General features: G+C 41.3%; 1 protein-coding gene across 2 annotated transcripts in view; it reads right to left on the reverse strand.

Annotated features, from left to right (window-relative positions):
- Positions 1 to 5,657: 5,657 nt before the first annotated feature.
- Positions 5,658 to 21,545, reverse strand: part of Wdr35 (WD repeat domain 35) — a 55,502-nt gene continuing 39,614 nt past the window's right edge. For both annotated transcript variants that reach the window (XM_005079066.4, XM_005079065.4), the window contains 11 exons: positions 21,411 to 21,491; positions 20,983 to 21,119; positions 20,512 to 20,715; positions 18,569 to 18,715; positions 17,801 to 17,933; positions 12,940 to 13,050; positions 11,902 to 12,066; positions 10,645 to 10,785; positions 9,946 to 10,102; positions 6,826 to 7,066; positions 5,658 to 6,531 (listed from right to left, as the gene is read on the reverse strand). In XM_005079066.4, coding sequence (XP_005079123.1) covers positions 6,381 to 6,531; positions 6,826 to 7,066; positions 9,946 to 10,102; positions 10,645 to 10,785; positions 11,902 to 12,066; positions 12,940 to 13,050; positions 17,801 to 17,933; positions 18,569 to 18,715; positions 20,512 to 20,715; positions 20,983 to 21,119; positions 21,411 to 21,491 — 1,668 coding nt within the window. In that variant the 3' untranslated portion in view covers positions 5,658 to 6,380. The remainder of the gene's footprint in view (positions 6,532 to 6,825; positions 7,067 to 9,945; positions 10,103 to 10,644; positions 10,786 to 11,901; positions 12,067 to 12,939; positions 13,051 to 17,800; positions 17,934 to 18,568; positions 18,716 to 20,511; positions 20,716 to 20,982; positions 21,120 to 21,410; positions 21,492 to 21,545) is intronic.

A 21,545-nucleotide genomic window follows, 5' to 3' on the forward strand; every position in this document is an offset into this window, starting at 1 on the left:
AACAATCAAATGCCAGTCTTTAGGAATGGCCACAGGCATGGGCAAGCCAGGCTGCAGAGCCCCCATAGGCTGCATGGTCGCATTCACGGCCCTCAAGTCTTGTAGTAACCTCCATTTCCCTGAAGATTTTTTTATTACAAATATAGGGGTATTCCAAGGGGACGTGGAAGGAACCAAATGACCTGCCTCCAATTGTTCTTGAACTAGCTGGTGAGCCGCCCTTAGTTTCTCCGCTGGTAAGGGCCACTGTTCCACCCATACCGGATCATCTGATAGCCATGTGATGGGTATGGGGGCTGGCGGCGCAACAGTGACCCTCATCAAAAATGGCCAAAACCCTTCCTATCCCCTGGGGCCCTGGTCTCCAAAGGGAGGGATGCCACAGGGCAAACCTCTCCCTGTTCTAGTTTACCTAGTTCCCTCCCCGGGCTCCAGCCCCTCCCTTGCGTCATCTGGGGGCCCCTGCTTTTGGACTTGGGTGCCTGAGTGGTGAGGACCACTCCCATTTCTTGCATGAGGTCCCGTCCCCAGAGGTTAATAGGGAGGCCAGGCAAAACATATGGCTGGAAAAGCCCTGTGTGGCCTTCAGAGTCTTGCCACTTTAAGATTCTGAGGCTTTTTTGGGGCACAGCCTGTCCTATTCCCTGGAGGGTCACTGTCCCTTCCTCTTTCGGCCAGGGGGGGGGCCAGAATTTATCTGAGAGGACAGAGAAATCTGCCCCAGAATCTAAGACGCCCCTAAAGGACTTGCCTTCTATCTTTAATGTAAACTGGGGGCGGTTCTCCATAGTGGCTACCCAAAATGCTGCCGGGCCAGTACTTCCAAAACCTTGGTTGCCCCTTTTCTCTTTAATTTTTCTAGCCTCACAAGGAGCTGTAGGGAGAAGGAGTAACTGAGCAATCCATTCTCCTGAAGGGATGGCAACAACCCCACTGCCCACTGATGTCATTATTTTAATCTCCCCCTCACTATCCTGGTCTATAACACCGGGGTGTACCTGGATGCCTCCAAGAATAGTACTGGACCGTCCCAAAAGTAGTCCGACCGTGCCTGGGAGCAATGGCCCATGCACCCCAGTAGGGAGGGCCTGGATCCCCATTTCTGGTGTTAGGATTGCCCGGGCAGAGGGAGCCAGGTCCAATCCTGTACTCCCTGAGGTGGCTCTAAGGAGGTCTGAGATATGAAGGGGTTGCTCTGGGGGAGAAAATGAGTCCTGCCACTGCCCAGAGCAGGGGTCATTGCCCCGTACACATTGGTTTTGGGGCCCTGGGGCGGGGCCCTCCTCCCGTTTCCCTGATTATTATTAGCAGAAAGGAAATTTCCCTCCCTGTCAGTTTTAGAGTAGCAGTTATTGGCCCAATGATATCCCCTTCGACAACGGGGGCATAAACCAGGTCTCTTGAGACCCGTAGTACTATTTTGAGGGCACTCTCTACGGAAGTGTCCCTCCCTACCGCAGCTAAAACATGTTTTTCTCCTTCCCAGAGTAGGTCTTTCTTTCCCCACTTGGGGCCAAATAGCAGCAGCTAACACTTGGCCCTGGATGAAGTTCCCATCAATGTCCCTACAGATCCGGATATAGTCATTTAGACTTTTATTGCGATAGGGGCGAAGGGCTTCCTTACAATATTTATTTGTATTTTTAAATGTCATCTGCTTTATGACTGGCATCGCAGGCCCAATGCCCCCAAATATTCTTTCTGCTACCTGACTGAGACGGTCTACGAAGTCTTGAAAAGGTTCGGAAGGTCCTTGAAGGACTTTGGACAGATGATCCCCTCCTTCCTTGGAAGGCAATGCTTTCCAAGCCCCTTGGGCCGCTGCTGCCACTTGGGCATAGACTGCGATGTCATATTGCATTTGTTGCTGAATGGTGGCATATTGACCACTCCCGGTAAGCATCTCCACATTTCTCTGGGGCTGTCCGGCCTGTGCATTCCTTTGGGCTGTCTGGCTGCATCTTTCCTGAAACTCACCTCTCCAAATCAAATAATCTCCCCCCGACAGAGCTGCTCTGCAAAGCTGCTGCCAATCGCCAGGTGTCAAATTAAGAGACGCAAAAGATTCCATTAAGGAAAGTGTAAAGGGAGCCTGTGCTCCATAATTTAAAGTTGCCTCTTTCAGTTGTTTTATATCTTTGAAACTTAAAGGGTCATGGCGCCGAATGACCTGTCGAGAATTGTTCGGGTCTGGAACTTCCATTACCGGGGCCACCACCGGGCAGCATTGGACCCCTCCTCTGGGTCTTCCCTCCAGGTCCAAGAAGGACTGGGTTATCTCATAGGAGGAGTCCCTTTTTTCAGAGTATGCGGGTTACCCTTGTAACAGACGAAGGCTGGTAGAATGTTATGGCCCAGATCTGGTGATGGGTATGGTGATGGAGAGGCGCTATGTCAATGGGGGTCCTGGAAATGGTGGCAGTGGCGGTAGGCATTCTGGCTTTATGCCAAGCTCAAACGTGCCTTGTTCCAGAGACAAGAGATCCGTAACCAAGTATTGCTTAGCTTAGCCCATGGCAATCCCGATAGCCATGAAGGTTGGTTACAGATGATTTAAGGTTGGGGTATCTCCGATGACGGGCAACCTGTGGGGAAGACCCCTCCCACCTAAAACAGGGGTTCAAGGTCCCCCAAAGACGGGAAAGGGAGGGTGACCCTACTTGACCTAAGCCAGGAGTGCCTCATTTGAAAATAAAAAGGGGTGAATTGTGGGAACACCAGACCTTGAGCAGAGACCCACTTCCCCTTCTGCCTGGGAGTAGGCAGCTGTAAGACAATGTTTAGTAAAAACATGTTTACTAAAAACGATACAATAAGTTCCTGGCCACTTCCCCTTCTGCCTGGGAGTAGGCAGCTGTAAGACAATGTTTAGTAAAAACATGTTTACTAAAAATGATACAATAAGTTCCTGGGAAAGGCCTTCCCACGGAAACCGCCCTGACCTCGACCTTGTCCAGAGACTAACCGCACCTTCAAAAACCCACACACATCCACCTCTGGTGTCAGAGCAGAACCAGCCAGGGGAGAGGAGAGAGCAGAAGTTTCTCTGGTGGGAACTTTTCTTAGGAAGGTTTTCTTGAACCTTTTTGGAGCCTGTTTAAAGTTCTCTTTATATCGTTGAATGAGTCTCTGTGTTGTCAATCCCCGACACCCTCCGTACGTTCTCGGACACAGGCCACGCAGCAGACGTGACAGGCGACCCCTGTGAAAGGGTCGTTAGACCCAAAGGGGTTGTGACCCACATATTGAGAACCATGTCACTAAAACGAAACTACAGACCAATCAATATCCATTGTGACTGGCATTAATGCCAAGCTTGGCATTTTGGTTGCCAGCCTAGCCTTTAATAGCTGAACCACCTATCCAGCCTTCATTAGCAGAAAACTTAACAAAAGACTACCATATCAAATGTAGCAACATATTATAAGAATTATACACTGTAATCAAATGAGAATTACTCTTGAAATACAAGGATAACTCAACACATGAAAATAATTAGTGTAACATACCACGTTAGTAGAATGGAAATGGGGGAAGAAACTGTGTGGTCTTCTCAATTCGCATAGAAAGCATTTGAAAAAGTAAAACCCTTTATATTAATCATTGTTATTAGTGAGGCCATACTGTCTCTCTTGCACTTACCTATTGTATGGCATGTCTCACCCTTTCAACTTCTGCCCTTTTTTTTAACATGTTTACACTGGTCTGTGTGTGTCTTTTTTCACGTGTGTGCATATGCTGAACCCCAGTGTGTAGGAGAAAAGGCCCAGCCAAAGAAACACACCTTGAGGCAGAGCCAAAGAAACACACTTTGGCCCTGCAACCAGAACCAAAGAAATGCACCCTGACCCTGAAACCAGTGCCAAAGAAACACACTTTGTCCCTGGAATCAGAGCCAGTGAAAGAAATACACCCTGGCCCTAAAACTAGAGCCAAAAAGCTAAAAAGGACCAGAGAAAGAAACACACTTTGGCCAGAAACCAGAGCCAAATCTGACCATAAACCTGTGCAGAAAACTAACCAATCCTTCAGCAGGAGATCTAAACTCAGGGATTGAAATCTGACCAATCCCCACCCTAGAAATCTCCCTGGAAAAACTCCACCCCCTGTATCTGTTTAGCTTGTGGCTGTTCGACTACCTCCTTCCACCCTAGCAAAAGCAGCCACTCTCCTGCATTCACCCCTTCCAATAAATCTCTTGAATAAGGTTTGGGTGAGACCTTCTTTTGCAGTGGAGCAGAGACGACCCTGGATAGAGAGGGGCAGGCCTGTAACAAAACCTTACCCTGGCAGAGCAGAGTTGTTACACTCTATTCTCTACTCTGGGGGGAAGGGGAGCTGGCAGAGCCTAACTGTAACAACTTCGCTGGGGAAGCCCTTTCCTGCTGGAGCAGAGCTGTTAGGTCCGAAAGCCGGTCCCTGGAGCTGAGGAAGCCCTCTCCCTCCAAAACAGAGCTGATACACTGGGGAAGCTTTTCCCTGAAGCAGGGCTGTAAGCTGCTATACTCACTGTGACCTGTGGTTTTCTTTGCCTCCCAAGCTCCAGTATACTTGTCCAAACCCATCTGCCCCAAATGCTTACACAGTGCTTGCTAACAATTGTGCTAGTCCAGCTAACCAGCTTGCCCAGGAGATCCCATCTGAACCTCTGCTGGGGTTATAGGCAGGCTATCTATGCCTGTTTTTATGTGGGGGCTGAGAACCCAAATTCTATCTGCCCAGGCCCAGATTTCTCTAAATTTTACCAACCACAAATTTAAGATTAGTTTTTTGATGTATTTTTAATTTTAGAGAAATATCCTAAAAGCAAACAGTTCTTTGTACTGTTTGTAACATGAAACACTTGTTTGTAACATACACATTTCTTCAGTTTCACATCTTTATAAATGAAGTTTTTAAAAGGTTAAGGCTATCTTTTCTTTCTCATCTATATTCTTACATATTTTTGAAAACTCATACTGTGAACATGTTACTTTTATACTTAAAATACATTCTTAAAAACATTGATAGCATAATTACAGGAATAGACAGTAGAGGGCAACATAATATTGCTGTTTCATTTTGGATACCCAGAATGAGAGTTTGGAGCTATGGCAAAGTTAATACTGTTACTTTGTAACAATTTTTTCTGTTTCTGAATGTGAACTTTGTGAGGTCTCTACGAGAACAATTTTCACAATTTTCTGCCAAGTGTAGTCACAATTTTCTGCCAAGCGCCTAAAAAGACCGTTAGGTTTTTCCTCCCATGTGATAATAAATGTGGCATGCACACGTGCATGTGTGTGTGTGTGTGTGTCCCACCAAAATATCTACACAAAGACAATGCAAGTACCACATTTTTATACACTATAGAGAAGGGAAGGATGGGATAAATATGTCATTTTTTGTTAAGAATTTATTGTTTTCATGTTTATTGCAAATAAAATCTCATAAAAACCTAAGTCTGAACTCTGGGAATATAGAAAGGTGATTTTAAAGTATAGTTCAGCAAAATATAACAAACTTTGTATCACGAATGACAGCAGGTCAGCAAAGCTTGCTCAGGCTCACTGCGTACCTGCAGGGTCTTACCTGTTGGTTCCACACCTAGGCCTCCAGAGTGCTAGGAAACAGCATAACTGGGCTAAGTTTGATAAGGAAAAACAGCACTACTTAAAGTCAGTTAATCACGTTTATTACAAGGAAAAGGGGTGCCAAATGCCTCCTCTTGAATGAGGATATTTTTTTTTAAACTTCAAATAATAAAAAGTCTTAAAATACCATCTTCTCATGTATGAAAATAAAATGTAGAAGAGATTAACCCTTAAATAGAAAGAGAGCTCATTTCATACAATAGTTGCCTAGCCTCTCTGAAGTACAGACTATATCAACTTTCTGCTTCAGATTTGCCCCTCCCCAGCCTTCTCCATTCCCACCTGCCTCTCAGGGGATCTCTTGAACTAGTAACCTTGACAATATGAGAAAAATATTCCTGGTGGAGAATATTTCTGTGGTAACTTGCCACAAACCATAAGCTATATAAAATGATAAATGGACAGATAGGAAATACAGAAGAAATAAAGTTCACATCTGTAAGTCTTATGTGAAAATTAATCAAATTACCTCATAGAAGCACAGTGATGCTTGAATAGTCTTTTTTTTTTTTCTTTCAGTACTTACAATGAAACCGGAGCTTTGTGCATGTTTGGAAAGCCCTCTACCACTGAGCTAAGTTCCAGCCCTCATTTTATTTTTTAATATAGATTTTATATAAAAAAACAACTACAGGATGATGAAGTTGATTTTCATATGGAACCTAAGGAAATCAAGCATTATTTCTTAGGCAGGTGCAGATAAGTATAAATGCTTCATGTATTTTACAATGACCATAGTTCTTTCCTTTATTCTACTGAGCTGTGGCATAAAGGACAGAAGTTATAGTTGCTGATTTCCTGAGCAAGAACGTAGTGCTTGCACACTTTGCACACCCAGAACTGGTACTCAATGATCGGGCTTCCGGTGGCGATGCATGTGGGCAGTTTTCCTTCTCCACTGTAAAAACAAGAGTGAAAACAGGTAGACCTTAAAATATGTGATTAGTCTAACTATCTAAACACCTTAAATAATGAAGAATGAAAGACATTTCAAGACAAACTTCAAATAAAATACCCTCATCTCAGATTTTTTTAAATAAAAACTTTTCTTTAAATGAAAAAAATACAGCATTACTACACCCTTCTAGGATAAATAAAATTGGCTTTAATATTAACATAAACTCCTTCAAAGTTCAGTGCTTTAGTATATCCAAGCTTCTACTCAGGAAAAATAAACTTACGATGCACCTACCCTTCGAGAAGGCTGTTCAACTCCGACTTCCTGTTGTCTTTTGGGGTGTGTTTGGTGAAGATTTCCAGAGCGAGGTCTTCATATTGCTGCTTCTGTTCTGCACTGAGCGTCTCTAACGATTCCAGTTTAATAAAAGCTTTTGAACAGGTACCAAAAGCTCTGCTTGCACAAGCACAGAGTGCTAACAGTGAGTAGATCTCAACCGAGGGAATGATGTCTTCATAGTCTCTCAGATGAAGAGCTAGAAAAGATGGGGCGACTAGCATCAGCAAAGAGAAGTGCAGTATGAGATCGGGTGCATGCACACTGTTCCTCCCTAACCTACATGAGCTTTAACAAGTGTAAAAAACTGCTGAGGGGTAGGCACACCAGCAGGAGGAGGCAGAGTACATAACCTCGGGTTCTAAGAGCCATGACTCCCACAGCCATGCATACTTCCAGACCCAACAGTTTCAGTGCTCAAATGTGTAGCTTTTGTCCTATTTGATCTGGTAATTTCTGTGGCATTCCAGACAAGCTGACCTATTTCTGCTCACCAAGAAGAAACAATGCAACATGAGGGTCTCTGTGTCCTCTGTCCTACTGAGAGAACAGGACTCTGAGTGCAAAGAGCTTCCCTGTCACCAGACCACTCATTTTGACAGCTGCCACATCTTATAACCTCTCCGCACTGCAGAATTAGCATCAGATCTGTTATCTCCTCTCTAGACTCTGAAATTTAAAAAAATCCTTCTGATGGTATAATTTAACAAAACGTGTAACAATACATCCATTGCGTCTTTATCATTAGAGTCCCACCAGTTGGTTTTAAGGTCAAGTGTTGACAAGTTGATGGAACAATTTTATTTTAAAACACAGTTATTGAGTTCTAGTAAACGAGACCCTCTAATTGACCTTTGGAGTACAGCAGTTTCACGGGCAATAGTTACAAGGTACATACTATTTCTTATCATTTTACACTGAAGCACAGAAAGATGAAATATATGGGTCTCTGCCATCAATAGGTGAAGATCTCAAAGTTGCTTTCTCCATGGCCTAAGGCTAGAAGTGGCACAACTGTGTAAAATATTTCAGTTGCATAACTTCTGACACACTGATTAAAAGTAAATAATTTGTTACAAAATAAGTTAATAAAAATTACTTCCTTTATATAAACAACAGCCAATTGGAAAACCTTCCTAAAGTCCTATTACTAATGACTAAAAATAGGAATAAATTCCAAAAGAAACATTTGCAACATACCAAAAGTAAACTAAAGCTCTTTAGAGAAAAAAAAAGACATAGCACTGGTTTTTAAAAGTTGAAGTTTCTGGGAGCTGGAGAGATGGCCCCACCATCGTGGTGGCTCACAACCATCTACAATGAGATCTGATGTTCCCTTTCTAGAATACAGGCCTACATGCAGACAGAACACTCATACAAAAAGAGAGAGGGAAGGAGGGAGAGATAGAAAGAGGGAAGAAGGAAGAGATAGAGAAGTTGAAGTTTCTGGATGAGAAAACTCATTATTAACATATTAGTGATTCCATGTTGGTAAATTAATGTAGTCCTAATTAAAAATCCAGTGAGACTTCATTGAAATTCCCTCATCTTCAAAAAAATTATGAGTTCATCTAGAAATCTTTTTAGAAAAAGAAAGACACTAGGGAGATTAAATATTAAATAAAATAAAAGTGGGAGCTGGAGATGTGGCCCAGTGGTTAAACCCTTGAAGCTTTTTCCAGAGGCCCCGAGTCTGGTTCCTAGTGCCCATCTTGAAAGTTCATCACCACCTGTAACTGCAGCTCCAGGGGATCTGACCTTCTCTTCTGGCCTCTGTTGACCCCTGCACACAGCGGCAAACAATCAGGCAGACAAAATAATAACAATAATAATAATAAACCTTAGGTAAGAAGAGGATGGTACTAGGGAAGAATTAAGAATATATCTGCCTGAAGCATGGTGGTGGTCATGCCACTAATTAAAGCACTTGGCAGGGAGAGACAAAAGGGCTGCAAGTTCTGTCTTACCACACACACACACACACACACACACACACACACACACACACACACACACACACGAGGCTAGAATTTACAACTTGTGAGGGAGAAATACCTATTTTTATGTTTATTACGTGTGTGTGGTGTGTGAGTGTAAACACGTGTGTGGGTTCATGCCTGAGAAGACAGGGCTGGATACCCTAGAGCTGGAGTTACAAGCATTTGAGAACTACCCAACATAGGTGGTGGGTGAGAACTCAGGTCCTCATGACAGAGCAGCAGGTGCTCTTAACTGCTGAGCCATCTCTCCAGCCCCATTTTTAAATACATGGTTTTAAGACAATGCATTGTTCTTCTGTGTTAAAAAAAAATAAAAACAAAGAGAAAGACTGACAAGCCTATGGACACCACCATCGCCTGCCCCCTCTCATAGCCTCTTTGCAGCTGCTGCTTACAGAGGCCACAGAACCCAGGCTCTCTAAGTAAACCTCCCTTTTAGGAAGTGATCACACACACACACACACACACACACACACACACACACCAAAACAAAACTGAATAAATGTGATTTCTCTAATTAAAAAGAGAAAAAATAAAGTTTACTCAAATATTCACTATAGTTATCTCTGAGTTTATGCCATTATTTTGTCTTTTTGTACTGCTCTATCTTGGCTAAAACTGCTAAACAGAAATCCCTTTATGAAAAACAATGAATGCTATGGAATGTGTATGACAGGAAAATATCTTTAAGCATTGTTAAGGCACACAAAAGCAGGCCTGTTCAAGTTTCCCATGTGTGAGAAGTGCTGAGAGTTTCTCCCGACACAGGTGCAGTCTATCTAAAATGCTGTGGGCTGGGCAGTTAAGTGTCTGGCTTTGAACAGAAGATGTATGAATACTACACGTTTGTTTATTATCCAAGGTATGTGAAATTTCTGCGAACACTGTACACTATTTTTTGTAAGTGGGAGAAAATTCTTCAAAAAGAGGAATTCACAAAATAAGCTGTAGATACGTAATCTTGACACACAGCTAGAAGTATAGGGACAGTAAAATGAATACAAAGGCAATGAAGCGGCCAGCTCTTCTGTTCACTGTGAGTCTCGGGTGCCCTCCACACACCGTGTGACACTCCCACCTGTCTTCAACGCAGTGTCAACGTATCCCTCGTACAGCTGCCGCTGGGCCAGAATGAAAAAATGGTAGGCCTCCGCTCCTCTCCAAGCATTGTCTGTGAACCGACTAGTTGTAGAGAGAACTTCCTCTTCTAGCAAGCCAGCCAAAGCAGAAGTGGCCTGCGAGAAAAGCCAGTGCGCGGAGTCAGCCCCAACCACACACGCTCATCCCACGTAGGGCAACAGTGCTATGACTAGGAAGGTCTGAAACTAAGACATCCGCACAGCTACGTAAGAGATCCCATCATGTTTCCTGTCCTCCCAGCTTTAAGTTCCCCACTGTAACCACAGCTTTCTAAATTGAGATCAACGTTTAAAATAGACTTGATTAAACTTTAAGCCTATGTGAAATTTAATGTAATGAGATTCATTTACAGCAAGATAAATTTATATTCTAAGAAAGTTTTTTAATTCTCTGATTTAAAACACTAACAAAAGTAAATTAACGCATCCAATTAACTAGTCTTAAAGGAAAACAGTTCTCCATATTTCTAAACAGGAATTTCTCAATCTGCATACTTACTCTACAGGAAGCATTGCTGTTCTTGAAGCCCCTTAAGGAAATGAACATGGGCCTACAAAGGAAAGGCTTCTCTGGGAGGAAAAGTCTAAGGTGACTTGACATTGTCTGCTATTTGAATTAGCTGACTGTTCTCTGTTACCTCTGAATTCTTCCCTTTAGCTTTCCCACGCTGGGCGTTTTTCATTTGCTCATGGTACTGTTCGATAAGCAAGGCTGACAGAACATACAGCTTCTTCACCCGCAAAGGCTTTGTCCTTTTCTTCGCCTCTTCATCTGCAATCTTCAAACATTCCAGACAATGAGGGAAACACTTCTTGGTGTATATTTGTTCAACTAAAATCATTTCCAAAATTAACTGACATTTGATCCTTTAGAAGAGGAGGGATACTGGTAGTTTGGAATGTAAATGTAATTATGTATTTGATTTTAAAAGCCACTGTCTTATCTTCAGTATTCAGTCACTTGAACAGAAACTAACAATCTTAACAACATCTATTAAATAACTAAATCAGAGAGGATTAAGTGGATAAGTGGTGTGTCCTTCAGAAGTTTATTTAAGTGATTTTGAGGAAAAAAATTATCTTTTTATTAGGTCAAGCAAGAAAAGAGGATAATGGAGTATAAAATTATGTATATTAATACTGTATTATAGATATTAAAGAAATACATTGTTTTAAAATGTGTACATTTTACAAGGACTTACAACTTTTTAAAGATTAATTTATTTATTATGTTTACAACATTCTGCCTCCATGTAAGCCGGCATGCCAGAAGAGAGCACCAGATCTCATTAGAAATGGTTTTGAGCTACCATGTGGTTGCTGGGAATTGAACTCAGGACTTCTGGAATTGCAGCCAGTGCTCTTAACCTCTGAGCCATCTCTTCAGTCCCGGACTTACAACTTTCTTATCAATAGGATTTAATTCCAGTTAAAAGAATTTGTTCTTGGCAGTTCCAGGAAGTTCTAAAATTTTGATTAGCTTCTGTACCAAATGCACAATTGTTTATGAACTGGCAAGTTGCTGGCATCCATAATTACCCTTGTTAGTAAACGGCAGAAATACGCAGACTTGCAGTTAAAGGGGTTTCGCTGTGACAAACACTGGTTTACAAAGAAAACAGACAACCCTTTTTAAGCTATAAAAGGGCATATAAAGCTAATTGTTCTAGTTCCAATCCTGTTATGGGTTTCTCAGCTGTAGTGGATAAGTGCATAAAAACATACTTGAATGGCTAGTCTAACTGCACAGAAGTCCACGGAGATGTATAGACTTTGGGGCTGGTTAATTTTGGTACATGATCTATTTTATTTGCAAGATTTTTAATAATAAATTTTAAAGTAAAAAAAAAGCAGTAACTAGGACAAAACAAATGTTCACTGGGACTGTGTATTACCTTATACATCAGTTTAGCCGCATCAAAAAAATAGCTGGCTTTCCTATAGAGCTCAATGGCATCCAGAGTCTTGTTCTTCTCCAGCAAATGTGATGCATACCTAGCTAACAGAGACCCAATTTCCTTCATGCTGTGACTTTTCGCCAATTCAACAGCTTTGTTCCACTAGAAAAAAATTATACCACTCAGTCACCCAAATATTGAAATAACTTACATCCCACAGTAAGCTCCAAAGTTTGTTATAAATGCTAACACTACTTCAAGATAGAGCAAAGCCAGCACACATTCTAAAAATCATTTAAAATCAGAGCAATCACAAGTTATATCAGCAAATGTATCAAAGTGATTAAACCATCTCAGATGGATTTCTGAAAATGAAAGTCTTAAAATTTATAATGACATTAATTTTACGGTTCTCTTTTTGCACATATTATAAGCCAGAAAAAGAATCCATCTTTTCAGTTTTATTGTAAAATAAATATATGGTTCCATTTAAGAAAATACCCTATTAGGTTTAACATTTACAAATTATGTTTATAAGGCAAAGAGATCTTCATAAAACCACGTTGAGAAAATGCTTACAAGAATATACTGATAGCCAACTGTTTCTGTAATAATTCTGACTTTTATTTTAGTGAAATTTCAGGATTCTTTTAAATATAAAATACATGTTTTCTATAGAAGAGAAGGAAAATAGACTTGCCAACATAAATATTGATCAAGTAACACAATTCTTTCCTTAAGCAATGAATGACCTGGAAACAAAACCCACCCCTAACAAAATTCAGAAAATTATGAAATTATTTCCAGACAAACACTTGAAAGCACAGGTCTGTTCTGTGTTGCCTGGTTGGCTAAGTTGTGAGTGGGTACTGCCTTGTGGTAGCACAAGAGGTTAAGTACAAATGCCCACGAGCCAGGCTTCTTTCCCCAAACCCACGCCTAGCACTCCCCCTTACAGCAGCTCCGCCTTACACCAGAGCCCACTTCAGTGGCTCTCACTTAAAAATCCCCGGACAGCAGCTGTCAGCGCCTTACTTGGTTGAGGTGTACGCAGGTGTCCACCGCCGCCTTTGGTTGGTTACACTTCAAGAATGCGCTCACGGCTTGTTCACACATTCCAACTCTCACAAACATCTGTGCTATTTCCTGCAGGCACCAAACACTATCATATGAGCAGACTTCATAGACTCGGGAAATCACTTCCATTTTAATTCATCAAAACTCCATGGGGACACATGAACAAGAAACTGGTGGGACACCTGATACTACATCAGTGGTTGGTAATGTAACCTCTCAGACTGGGGCAGAGGTCACAGGTCAGGATGGGGCCACCGTGCCTACTGCCAACAGAACCAGCACTTTACTGGCTCAGGCCCTGAAGACACTGCCCTGCCTTTCTTTAGATCAGCAGCCTGAGGCCAGGAACACTGCCATAAATTCAAGACCAGCCTGAATTATACAATGAGACTATGGCAGGGAATGGCCTTCTGTATATGTCTGTCTTACTGGTTGATGAATAAAACACTGTTGGCCAATAGGGAAGCAAGATAGGCAGGACTAGGAGACAAGGAGGATTCTGGAAAGTGTAGTAAGAGAAGTTACCACGTGATCCCGGGAGGAAAGGACGCATGAATCTGGCATTCTCAGTAAGATAAGACTTTGTAGAAATACATATTAATAGTTGTGGGTTAATACTTAAGACAGAACTAGCCAACAAGAAGCCCTAGACATTGGCCAACAGTATTATAATTAATATAGTGTCTCGTGTATTATTTGGAGGCTCTGAGGTAGCTGTGGAATCCGTCAGGAATCTTGTAACATAATAGCGCCAAACGGGGGCATAAGAACTTCCACTTACAATCTCACAAAAACTTAAAAATAGATTTTAGAAACAAAGAACAGAGGCAAGCACAGCTTCTTGGTAGCAGCATTTTCTCTGGTGAGCTGTTTCCCAGGTATTGAGAGACATGCTGCAGCTCCTTTAAGAGCAGCTTCCTAATTTACATACGTGACAAAAAAACTCTTTTACCAAACAACTGGTATTAGCAAACAGATAGGATGCATGTGGTTAGAAAAAGACAAGGATTTACAGTAAATAAAAATATATGTAGGCTTGGGAGAGAAAATAAAAATGATATTTGGTTAAAAAAAGAAAAGAATGACTGGGCAGTGGTGGTGCATGCCTTTAATCCCAACACACCATAGGCCGAGGCAGGCAAATTTCTATAATCTCAAGGCCAGCCTGGTATACAGAATGATTCCAGGACAGGCAAAAGTTCACAGAGAAACCCTGTCTCAGAAAATGAAAAAAAAATAAAAGCAAAACAAATAGGATAATAAAAAGGCCATGTAAAAATGAAAATTACACAGAGTCTGATACTATATGCTATATTGTTGTCTTTAAATTGTTTGATTCCTGAGGAAAGAGCTACAGCTATAAAATACATTTGATTATAAATGCTGCTGAATTAATTCAACTTATGTATTTTAAAAATGCTTTGACTTCAAAATTTAAGTATAAGGGCAGGTTACTTGAAAAAGAAAGAGTTTTTGCTTGTGCTTCCACAGAAAATGTAAAGCTGTGGTTTCCTTCCAGACTACTATGATTTGATGACACAGGGTCCCAGGAGATCCAATCAATAACAGCTGAGATGAGACAGCCTTACAGACTACAAAAACAAGGACTTGGCCAAGTTTCTGTGTTTAAACAGTGCCCCCAACCAGTAGGAAACAGCTTGCAATGAACGACACCCTAATTCCCAAATATTGTTCATAAATTTTTGTTTTCATTTAAATGGGTTTGGTTATAAATGGTTAACGATCATAACCAATCTCTTTTAAAAGGTAAAAGGGAGATTATGGTATAGAAATGAATACTTTGCATTGAATGGATTTTAATTTATTGATACAAATTTAAGATCAATTTTGTGATTCTCCTCTTGTTTAGGTATTATGTTTATATAGCTCATTTAAAATATAATGTACAATTAAGTACAGATTATAGATAGTTACCTATAATAGTCAAAACTTATAGTTAAGTTAGTTAAGTTTTCTAGATATATAGAGAGATATTTCAATTGGATAGACATTCTTCAAACCTTTCAAAGACCTACAGAATATGGCATTTAAAATGGTTAAAGGCTTTTCTTGACAATGAGACACTACTACTCCTGACAACAGAAGGGAAGATGGACATCGAAGAAACTTGTTATGGAGTTTGCTTCCAATATGGCAAGACTAGCCATTTAGGCAAGAAACTGCTCTTGTCTGGGCTATTTGACTTTATGCTGTATAAAATGAACATGCAGGACACACAGGAAAGTGACTGGTAAAACAAGATGGACATTGCTACAGGGTTCCTGCTGTAGCAGGAAGAGTCTGCCAGACATCCTACAGGACACAGAGAAAAGTGACTGACAAACTGCCAATACAGGCAGACAGTTTAAAATTTCCTGCTTTGCTGAGGAGTCTGCCAGACACACTACGGCCTATAAGCCAAAGATAGAACATTACAGAAGAACTTCGGGTGACTGACCAGGCAGCAAATTGTCTCTGTCAACTCTAGAGTTTATATATTATCCTTCTGTGGTCTTTGATGGAGTTGAAGACAGATAGTTATGATTATAGTTTGTTACATATAAGACTTTAGATTCACAAAGATAGGATAAATTATGGAATATTTTCTTTAAATTTTGCTAAATGTTAAAGGTCTAAATATTGTTAATTATAATTTTTATTTGATAACTGTTTTGATATATGTAATTTTACTACGTTAAAGTTAAAACCCTACTTTCTATTTAAACAAAAAAAGAGGAGATGATGGGGAATGGTCTGTATATGTCTGTCTTATTGGTTGATGAATAAAACACTGTTGGCCAATAGAGAAGGAAGATAGGCAAGACTAGGAGACAAGGAGGATTCTGGGAAGTGTTGTAAGAGGAGTCACCACATGATCCCGGGAAAGGATGCATGAATCTGACATCCTCAGTAAGATAAGACTTTGTAGAAATAAATACATTAGTAGTTATGGGTTAATACTTAAGACAGAGCTAGCCAAAAGAAGCCCTAGACACTGGCCAATAGAATTATAATTAATATAGTGTCTCATTTGTTATTTGGGGGCTCTGAGGCGGCTGTGGAACCAGGCAGGAATCCTATAACAAGACTGTCTCAGAAAAGGAAGGAAAAAGTATCCTACCAGGTAGTGGTAAAAAAATAACCTGTAAAGGAACTGATATGCTACTAAGTTAAAGCTCCCAATCATATTAAGAAACACCCTGGACTTGGGATGAGGCTCAGTTGGTAGAATGTTGCCTGGCAAGCATGAAGCCCAGGGTTTGGTCACCAGCACCACATAAATTAGCATGGCCATGCATTCCCAGCACTCAGGGGCTAGAGACAACAGAATCAAAAATCACCCTGGCCACATAGTAAGTTCAAGGCATCCTGGGATACATGAGACACATAAAATCTAATCTAAGAAGTAGCTCGTGCCACCTGTGGTCCATATCTCTAACTACAGGTTGAGACAAAGAGGATCAGTTGGGTCCATGAGCTGATGCCCTAGAAGACAAAGTGAAATTCCTCTCAAAATGAGACAGACAGACAGACAGACAGACAGACAGACAGACAGACAGACAAATGCAGGCTGGGGTGGAAGACAGTTTAATGGCCAAGTATCAAGTTTGAATCCTAGCATGTCAAAAAGGAAAAAGAGAAATACCCCCTTCATCAGCTTCCTCAGAAGGTGGAAGGAGGCTGGGGCATCCGCTACTGCCATAAACCTTACTGTTGTCTCTTTCATTACTAGTTAGGGTTTTTCTCACCCCAGTCATCACTTCAAAAATACTTTGGGGTGGGGGAGGGGAGCAGTGAGCTGGCTCAGTGGTTAAGAGCACTGGTTGCTCTCCCAGCTGATCCACATTTCCACTCCCAGTACCCACCTGGGGCTCACAACCATCTTTAACTCCAGCCCGGGGAATCTACCCTCTTGTGGCCTCTGAGAACACTTTGTGTATGTGATACAGACATTACATGCAGCAAAACATCCATATATGTAACAAATAAATAAATAATTTTGAATAAATACATACTTTGAACCCAACTGTATTTTTAAAAATGCCTTAATATTTCCTATAAATACGTTCTAATTTTTCAAAAAATTAAAAAGCACAAAAGGTAGCGTTGTTTAAAATTCTGTGACCTGTAGGAAACCTCTCCCATTACTCTAGCACTGTTTCCCAGCATCTGTGTCCTGAGCACATGCACTGCATGGATGCTGTGACTATGCAGTGCACGTCACGTCTACACTTCCCATCCAAACCTGTGCGTGTCACATGTCATCACAGGCTCCCGACTCATGCCTGGGCACTTCATCATGTGTCTCTGTAGCCCCTGACTTCAGAGCACGGCTTCACTGAATTCATTCCAGACCAGTGACAACTGCTGAGGACTTGGTAATTTATTGTTCTGGGTCCTATATGGTCATTTTTTTTTCTGCTTCACCAGAGAAGACACGAACTTAGTAAATTCTACTGTTCTCCATACCTGGGGATCTAAAATATTGCAGTTTCTTGCCTACCTAAGAAAACAGGTAGTTTTGTAAACAAGGACAAATGGGACCATCATGACAGGGGACCAGCTGCCCTTCTCAAGAAACCTGAACTTCGAGAACTCTATAGTTGTCTATTAATTAGCACACAGTTTTTATGATGTAACCCCACAACCTATATGTGTATGACCCTGGGGCTGAGAGTGGCTAACTCCACAGATAGCGAGTTACACACTAAGCAAATAAAATACAGACACTAACAGCACCCAACAATCAACTTCGAGGCCGAAAAGTAAATCTTATATAAAGAATCCAACACCAAAACCTAAAACTTGGCAAACCTACTGGAAGCAACTTGTGGTTTTCTGGGAGTGAACTGGCAAGGTTCTCTAAGCCCTCATAATCTTCTAGCATCCAGTAGCATTCAGCTAGGCGCTCCTGACTCCTGCCTTTCAAGTAATATTGTACAGCATTCAGCCTGTGGATTAAAAAGAAAACCTTCGTGTGAGTCTCCAGATAAACAAGAACTTCCCCACAATACTTTCTCATTGGGATTACCAGTGTCTGTATTGCTTTATCATCCTTAGCTACACAACACCTTTAAAGCATGCATCTTTTTAAGATCTAAAGACAGTGAAGCATATTCTGCTTGTGATATTCTTTGAATGCTGTCACACTGCTCTAACTTACAACATCACAGAAGTACCTGCATCTCGGACATAAAGAAGCATGTTGATCCCAATGAAAACTTAAGAATAAAGGAATGAGTTCTGAAGACAATCTATAATAAAATAAGCAAATACACTTTTTAAAAACTATATTCGAAATTGAATCATGTATAACAGCCTAGGTTGTGACCTCAGAACAGTGGGATGATTTCTGAGGCTGGGTACAGAATTCCTGTGTTGAGAAGGCCGTGCTCATCTCTCAGCCCAAGGATGACTTGTGCTCCAGTGTGCATCTGGAGAGCAATTGGATCACAAGGCCATTTGGCTCTCAGGCTTAGGAGAAGGGCCTTCACTCGTACAGCATTACTCCTGGGGATGTCCTCTGGGTAACAGGTTAATCCTAAACTTGTAAGAATACATCAGGCACTTCAGGCAGCTCACACACCACTTTTGTCGATCGGCAAAGTAGTCTCCAATGGCATTGTGGGCTTGTTCCAGAAGACTGTCATCTGCGTCCCCAGACCCAGTTTTCAGGAGCTGCAGTACTCTGAACCAATCCCCCAGTTTCAGCCTCAGACCAATAGCGAGATCTCTACAAAAAAAGAAAAAAGAATTTACTCATTCATTCATTAATCCACACTACAAAGTTTGTCAGTTGCCTGCTCTGGGCTAGACATGGTTCTGGAAGCTTAGATTATCTCCAAACACTCTGGGAACAGCCAGGTCAATAAGAGGCAACTGAGAGAGAGCAGAAGTCATGGTTTGAAGGCATCTCCTCTCAAAAACCGCATGTTGAAACATAATCCCAATTGTGTTAGCATCAAGCCACAGTGTGTTTGGAGAATTGATCAAGCCTCTCCTCTCCTCCTCCTCTCTCTCTCTCTCTCTCTCTCTCTCTTCCTCTCTCTCTTCCTCTCTCTCTTCCTCTCCCTCTCCCTCTCCCTCTCCCTCTCCCTCTCCCTCTCCCTCTCCCTCTCCCTCTCCCTCTCCCTCTCCCTCTCCCTCTCCCTCTCCCTCTCCCTCTCCCTCTCCCTCTCTCTCTCTCTCTCTCTCTCTCTCTCTCTCTCTCTCTCTCTCTCTCTGAAGATGACAAAAGCCTTCACAAAATGGGCACCAGAGAAGGCCAACATCCTCCTTTGCCCTTCTGGTTTTCTCCACGTGAAAATTCAAGGCACCATCCTGGAAGCACAGACTGGTTCCTACCAGACATAACATCTGCTAGACCCTAAGCCTTAGACTCCACAGCTTCTAGAACTGTGAAAAACAATTGTCTGTCCTTTCCAAATTACCCAGTCTGAGGCACTTTTGTCACAGCAATATAAACAGAAGAAACACTAGAGTAAAAAGCTGTTTCTAGTCTCCTTTTCCTATATTTCCAACTTACTGAGCAAACTAATTATGTAAATAATAATTACATCTTTTCATTGAGTTCTTAGATACAATAAGGCTTATTTCAAAATGAAATATATAGTATAAATGCTTACTTTTGTATTTGTTAACAGGGCTTAAGACACATTAGGGGTCTTCTGGGAGTATAAATTAGAACGACATGCTTACTGTTGAAATGAAGTTCATGCATTCTATAAACAAAAACTAAATATAAGACATAAGATAATCTCTCTTTTGATTTTGATTTTATGATTCCCAAGCGAAGAAAATTAAATGGCCTCAGCCTTCAAAACTCAAATTATGACCTATATAATAAATAATAAAAGTCTCCAGTCTTGCTATGTGATGATGGTACATGTCTTTAATCCTGGCACTCAGGAGGCACAGGCAGGCAGATACGTATGAGTTCAAAGAAAACCTGGCCTACAGAGTGAGTTCCTGGACAGGCTCCAAAGCTACACAGAGGAACCCTGTCCCTAAAAAAACGAAACAAAAAAGTCTCCAGTCTGTATAGACCTATCAACTTTACTAAGTGAACATTTCCATAGTCATGTATGAACAATATTTAGACAGAGTAAGGGGCTGAGAACTGGCTTAGAGAATAAAATACTTGTAGCACAGCATGAAGATCTGAATTCAGATCCTTAGCCTCCCTGTGAAAGCCACGGCCTCTGTGACCTCAGCACTGAGCAGACAGAGACAATTCCTGGGGACTTGCTGTAAGACATCCAACATTCACCTCTGGCCTCCACAAATGCACACATGTGCAAACACATGCACACACACACACAAAGAAACCTTTTAAAAATAGTAAATAAAAGCAGAGAAGAAAATATAAAATATAAATTAATGAAGCATGTGAAATGCCCAGATGTATTCCAAAATGAAAATTATTTTCTAAAAGAAAAGGTACAATATATTTAGTCTACCTTATAGTCTCCATTTATGAAACACTATGGACTGAAAACTACTTGGGGATGGCTGTCTTCATTACTTTACCTTCTGTCCATATCCAGATACATTCTTTCAGCTTCTTCAAACCTGCCAAAGTAGGCAATAATCTCAGCCTGCTTCATTGACTCACTCTGCAGATTGCCCAGGCGCTTCACAAACTTGATGCCTTGGTAATCCTTGCAGCGCACGAATGCTTGCTGTGCTGTGTACAAGTCCAACTTCTGCAGGGCAGCCTCAGCCAATAGGCGCCTTGGTTTTAAAAAGAAACAGAAAGCCTACTGCATATGACTAATAAGCAAGTCTTGTATCAGAATTTAATTAGTGAAACATGGTAAAAAAAATCTGGTGGATTCTGGTAAAAATGCTTATGTTAGTACACAGAAACATGTTTCATACAACCTGATTAAAGAGAAGAGCAGAAGAAATTCCAGGAGGTTAGTGTGAGAACAGAAGGTGACAAAGTTGGGACTTTAAAAGAATACTGATTTGGGGGAGTGTTGGGGCTTTTTAAAATACCAAAGTCGGGGGTGTGGATTGTCTTCTATGAATTGAGATGCATCTTCAATTCCAACCTTCTCAATCAATGCTCGACTATCTCGCAGGGACCGGATCTCAAAGTTCATTATATAGTCCTTGCTAGGATGTTCTGGATTCTGCAAGTGAAGATGAAACAAAGTAATTCAAAAGGATACCTGCAGAGTGTATTTCTCCCCTACCATTAAAAAATAACAACAACAACAACAAAAAACTAGTGTCATATTGTGAGCGAAACAAAGAAAAAGAAGTCCCCATGTTTGGATCTTAGGAGTTATCTGGAAAACAGATAAATGGAGTCCTCCATGGACAATCAGGCTTCCTACACAGAGGTGCACACAATGACAGAAAATGTCCCCCAGCTTCCTCTCAGCTCCATTTCCCCCAGGTGCAATTCTGTTATTAGTTACCTTTAGAATCTCATCCAAGAGAACAGATTTGATTTCCAAATCCTCAAAGTTGCAAATATATCCAGAGGTCTGAATAGGCTCCTTTAAAAACAAAAATGAGTGTTACATCTCATCATACACAACACCCCCCAAGGA

Source organism: Mesocricetus auratus, unplaced genomic scaffold (assembly GCF_017639785.1).
Source record: "Mesocricetus auratus isolate SY011 unplaced genomic scaffold, BCM_Maur_2.0 Super-Scaffold_100024, whole genome shotgun sequence".
Taxonomy (NCBI): Eukaryota; Metazoa; Chordata; class Mammalia; order Rodentia; family Cricetidae; genus Mesocricetus; species Mesocricetus auratus.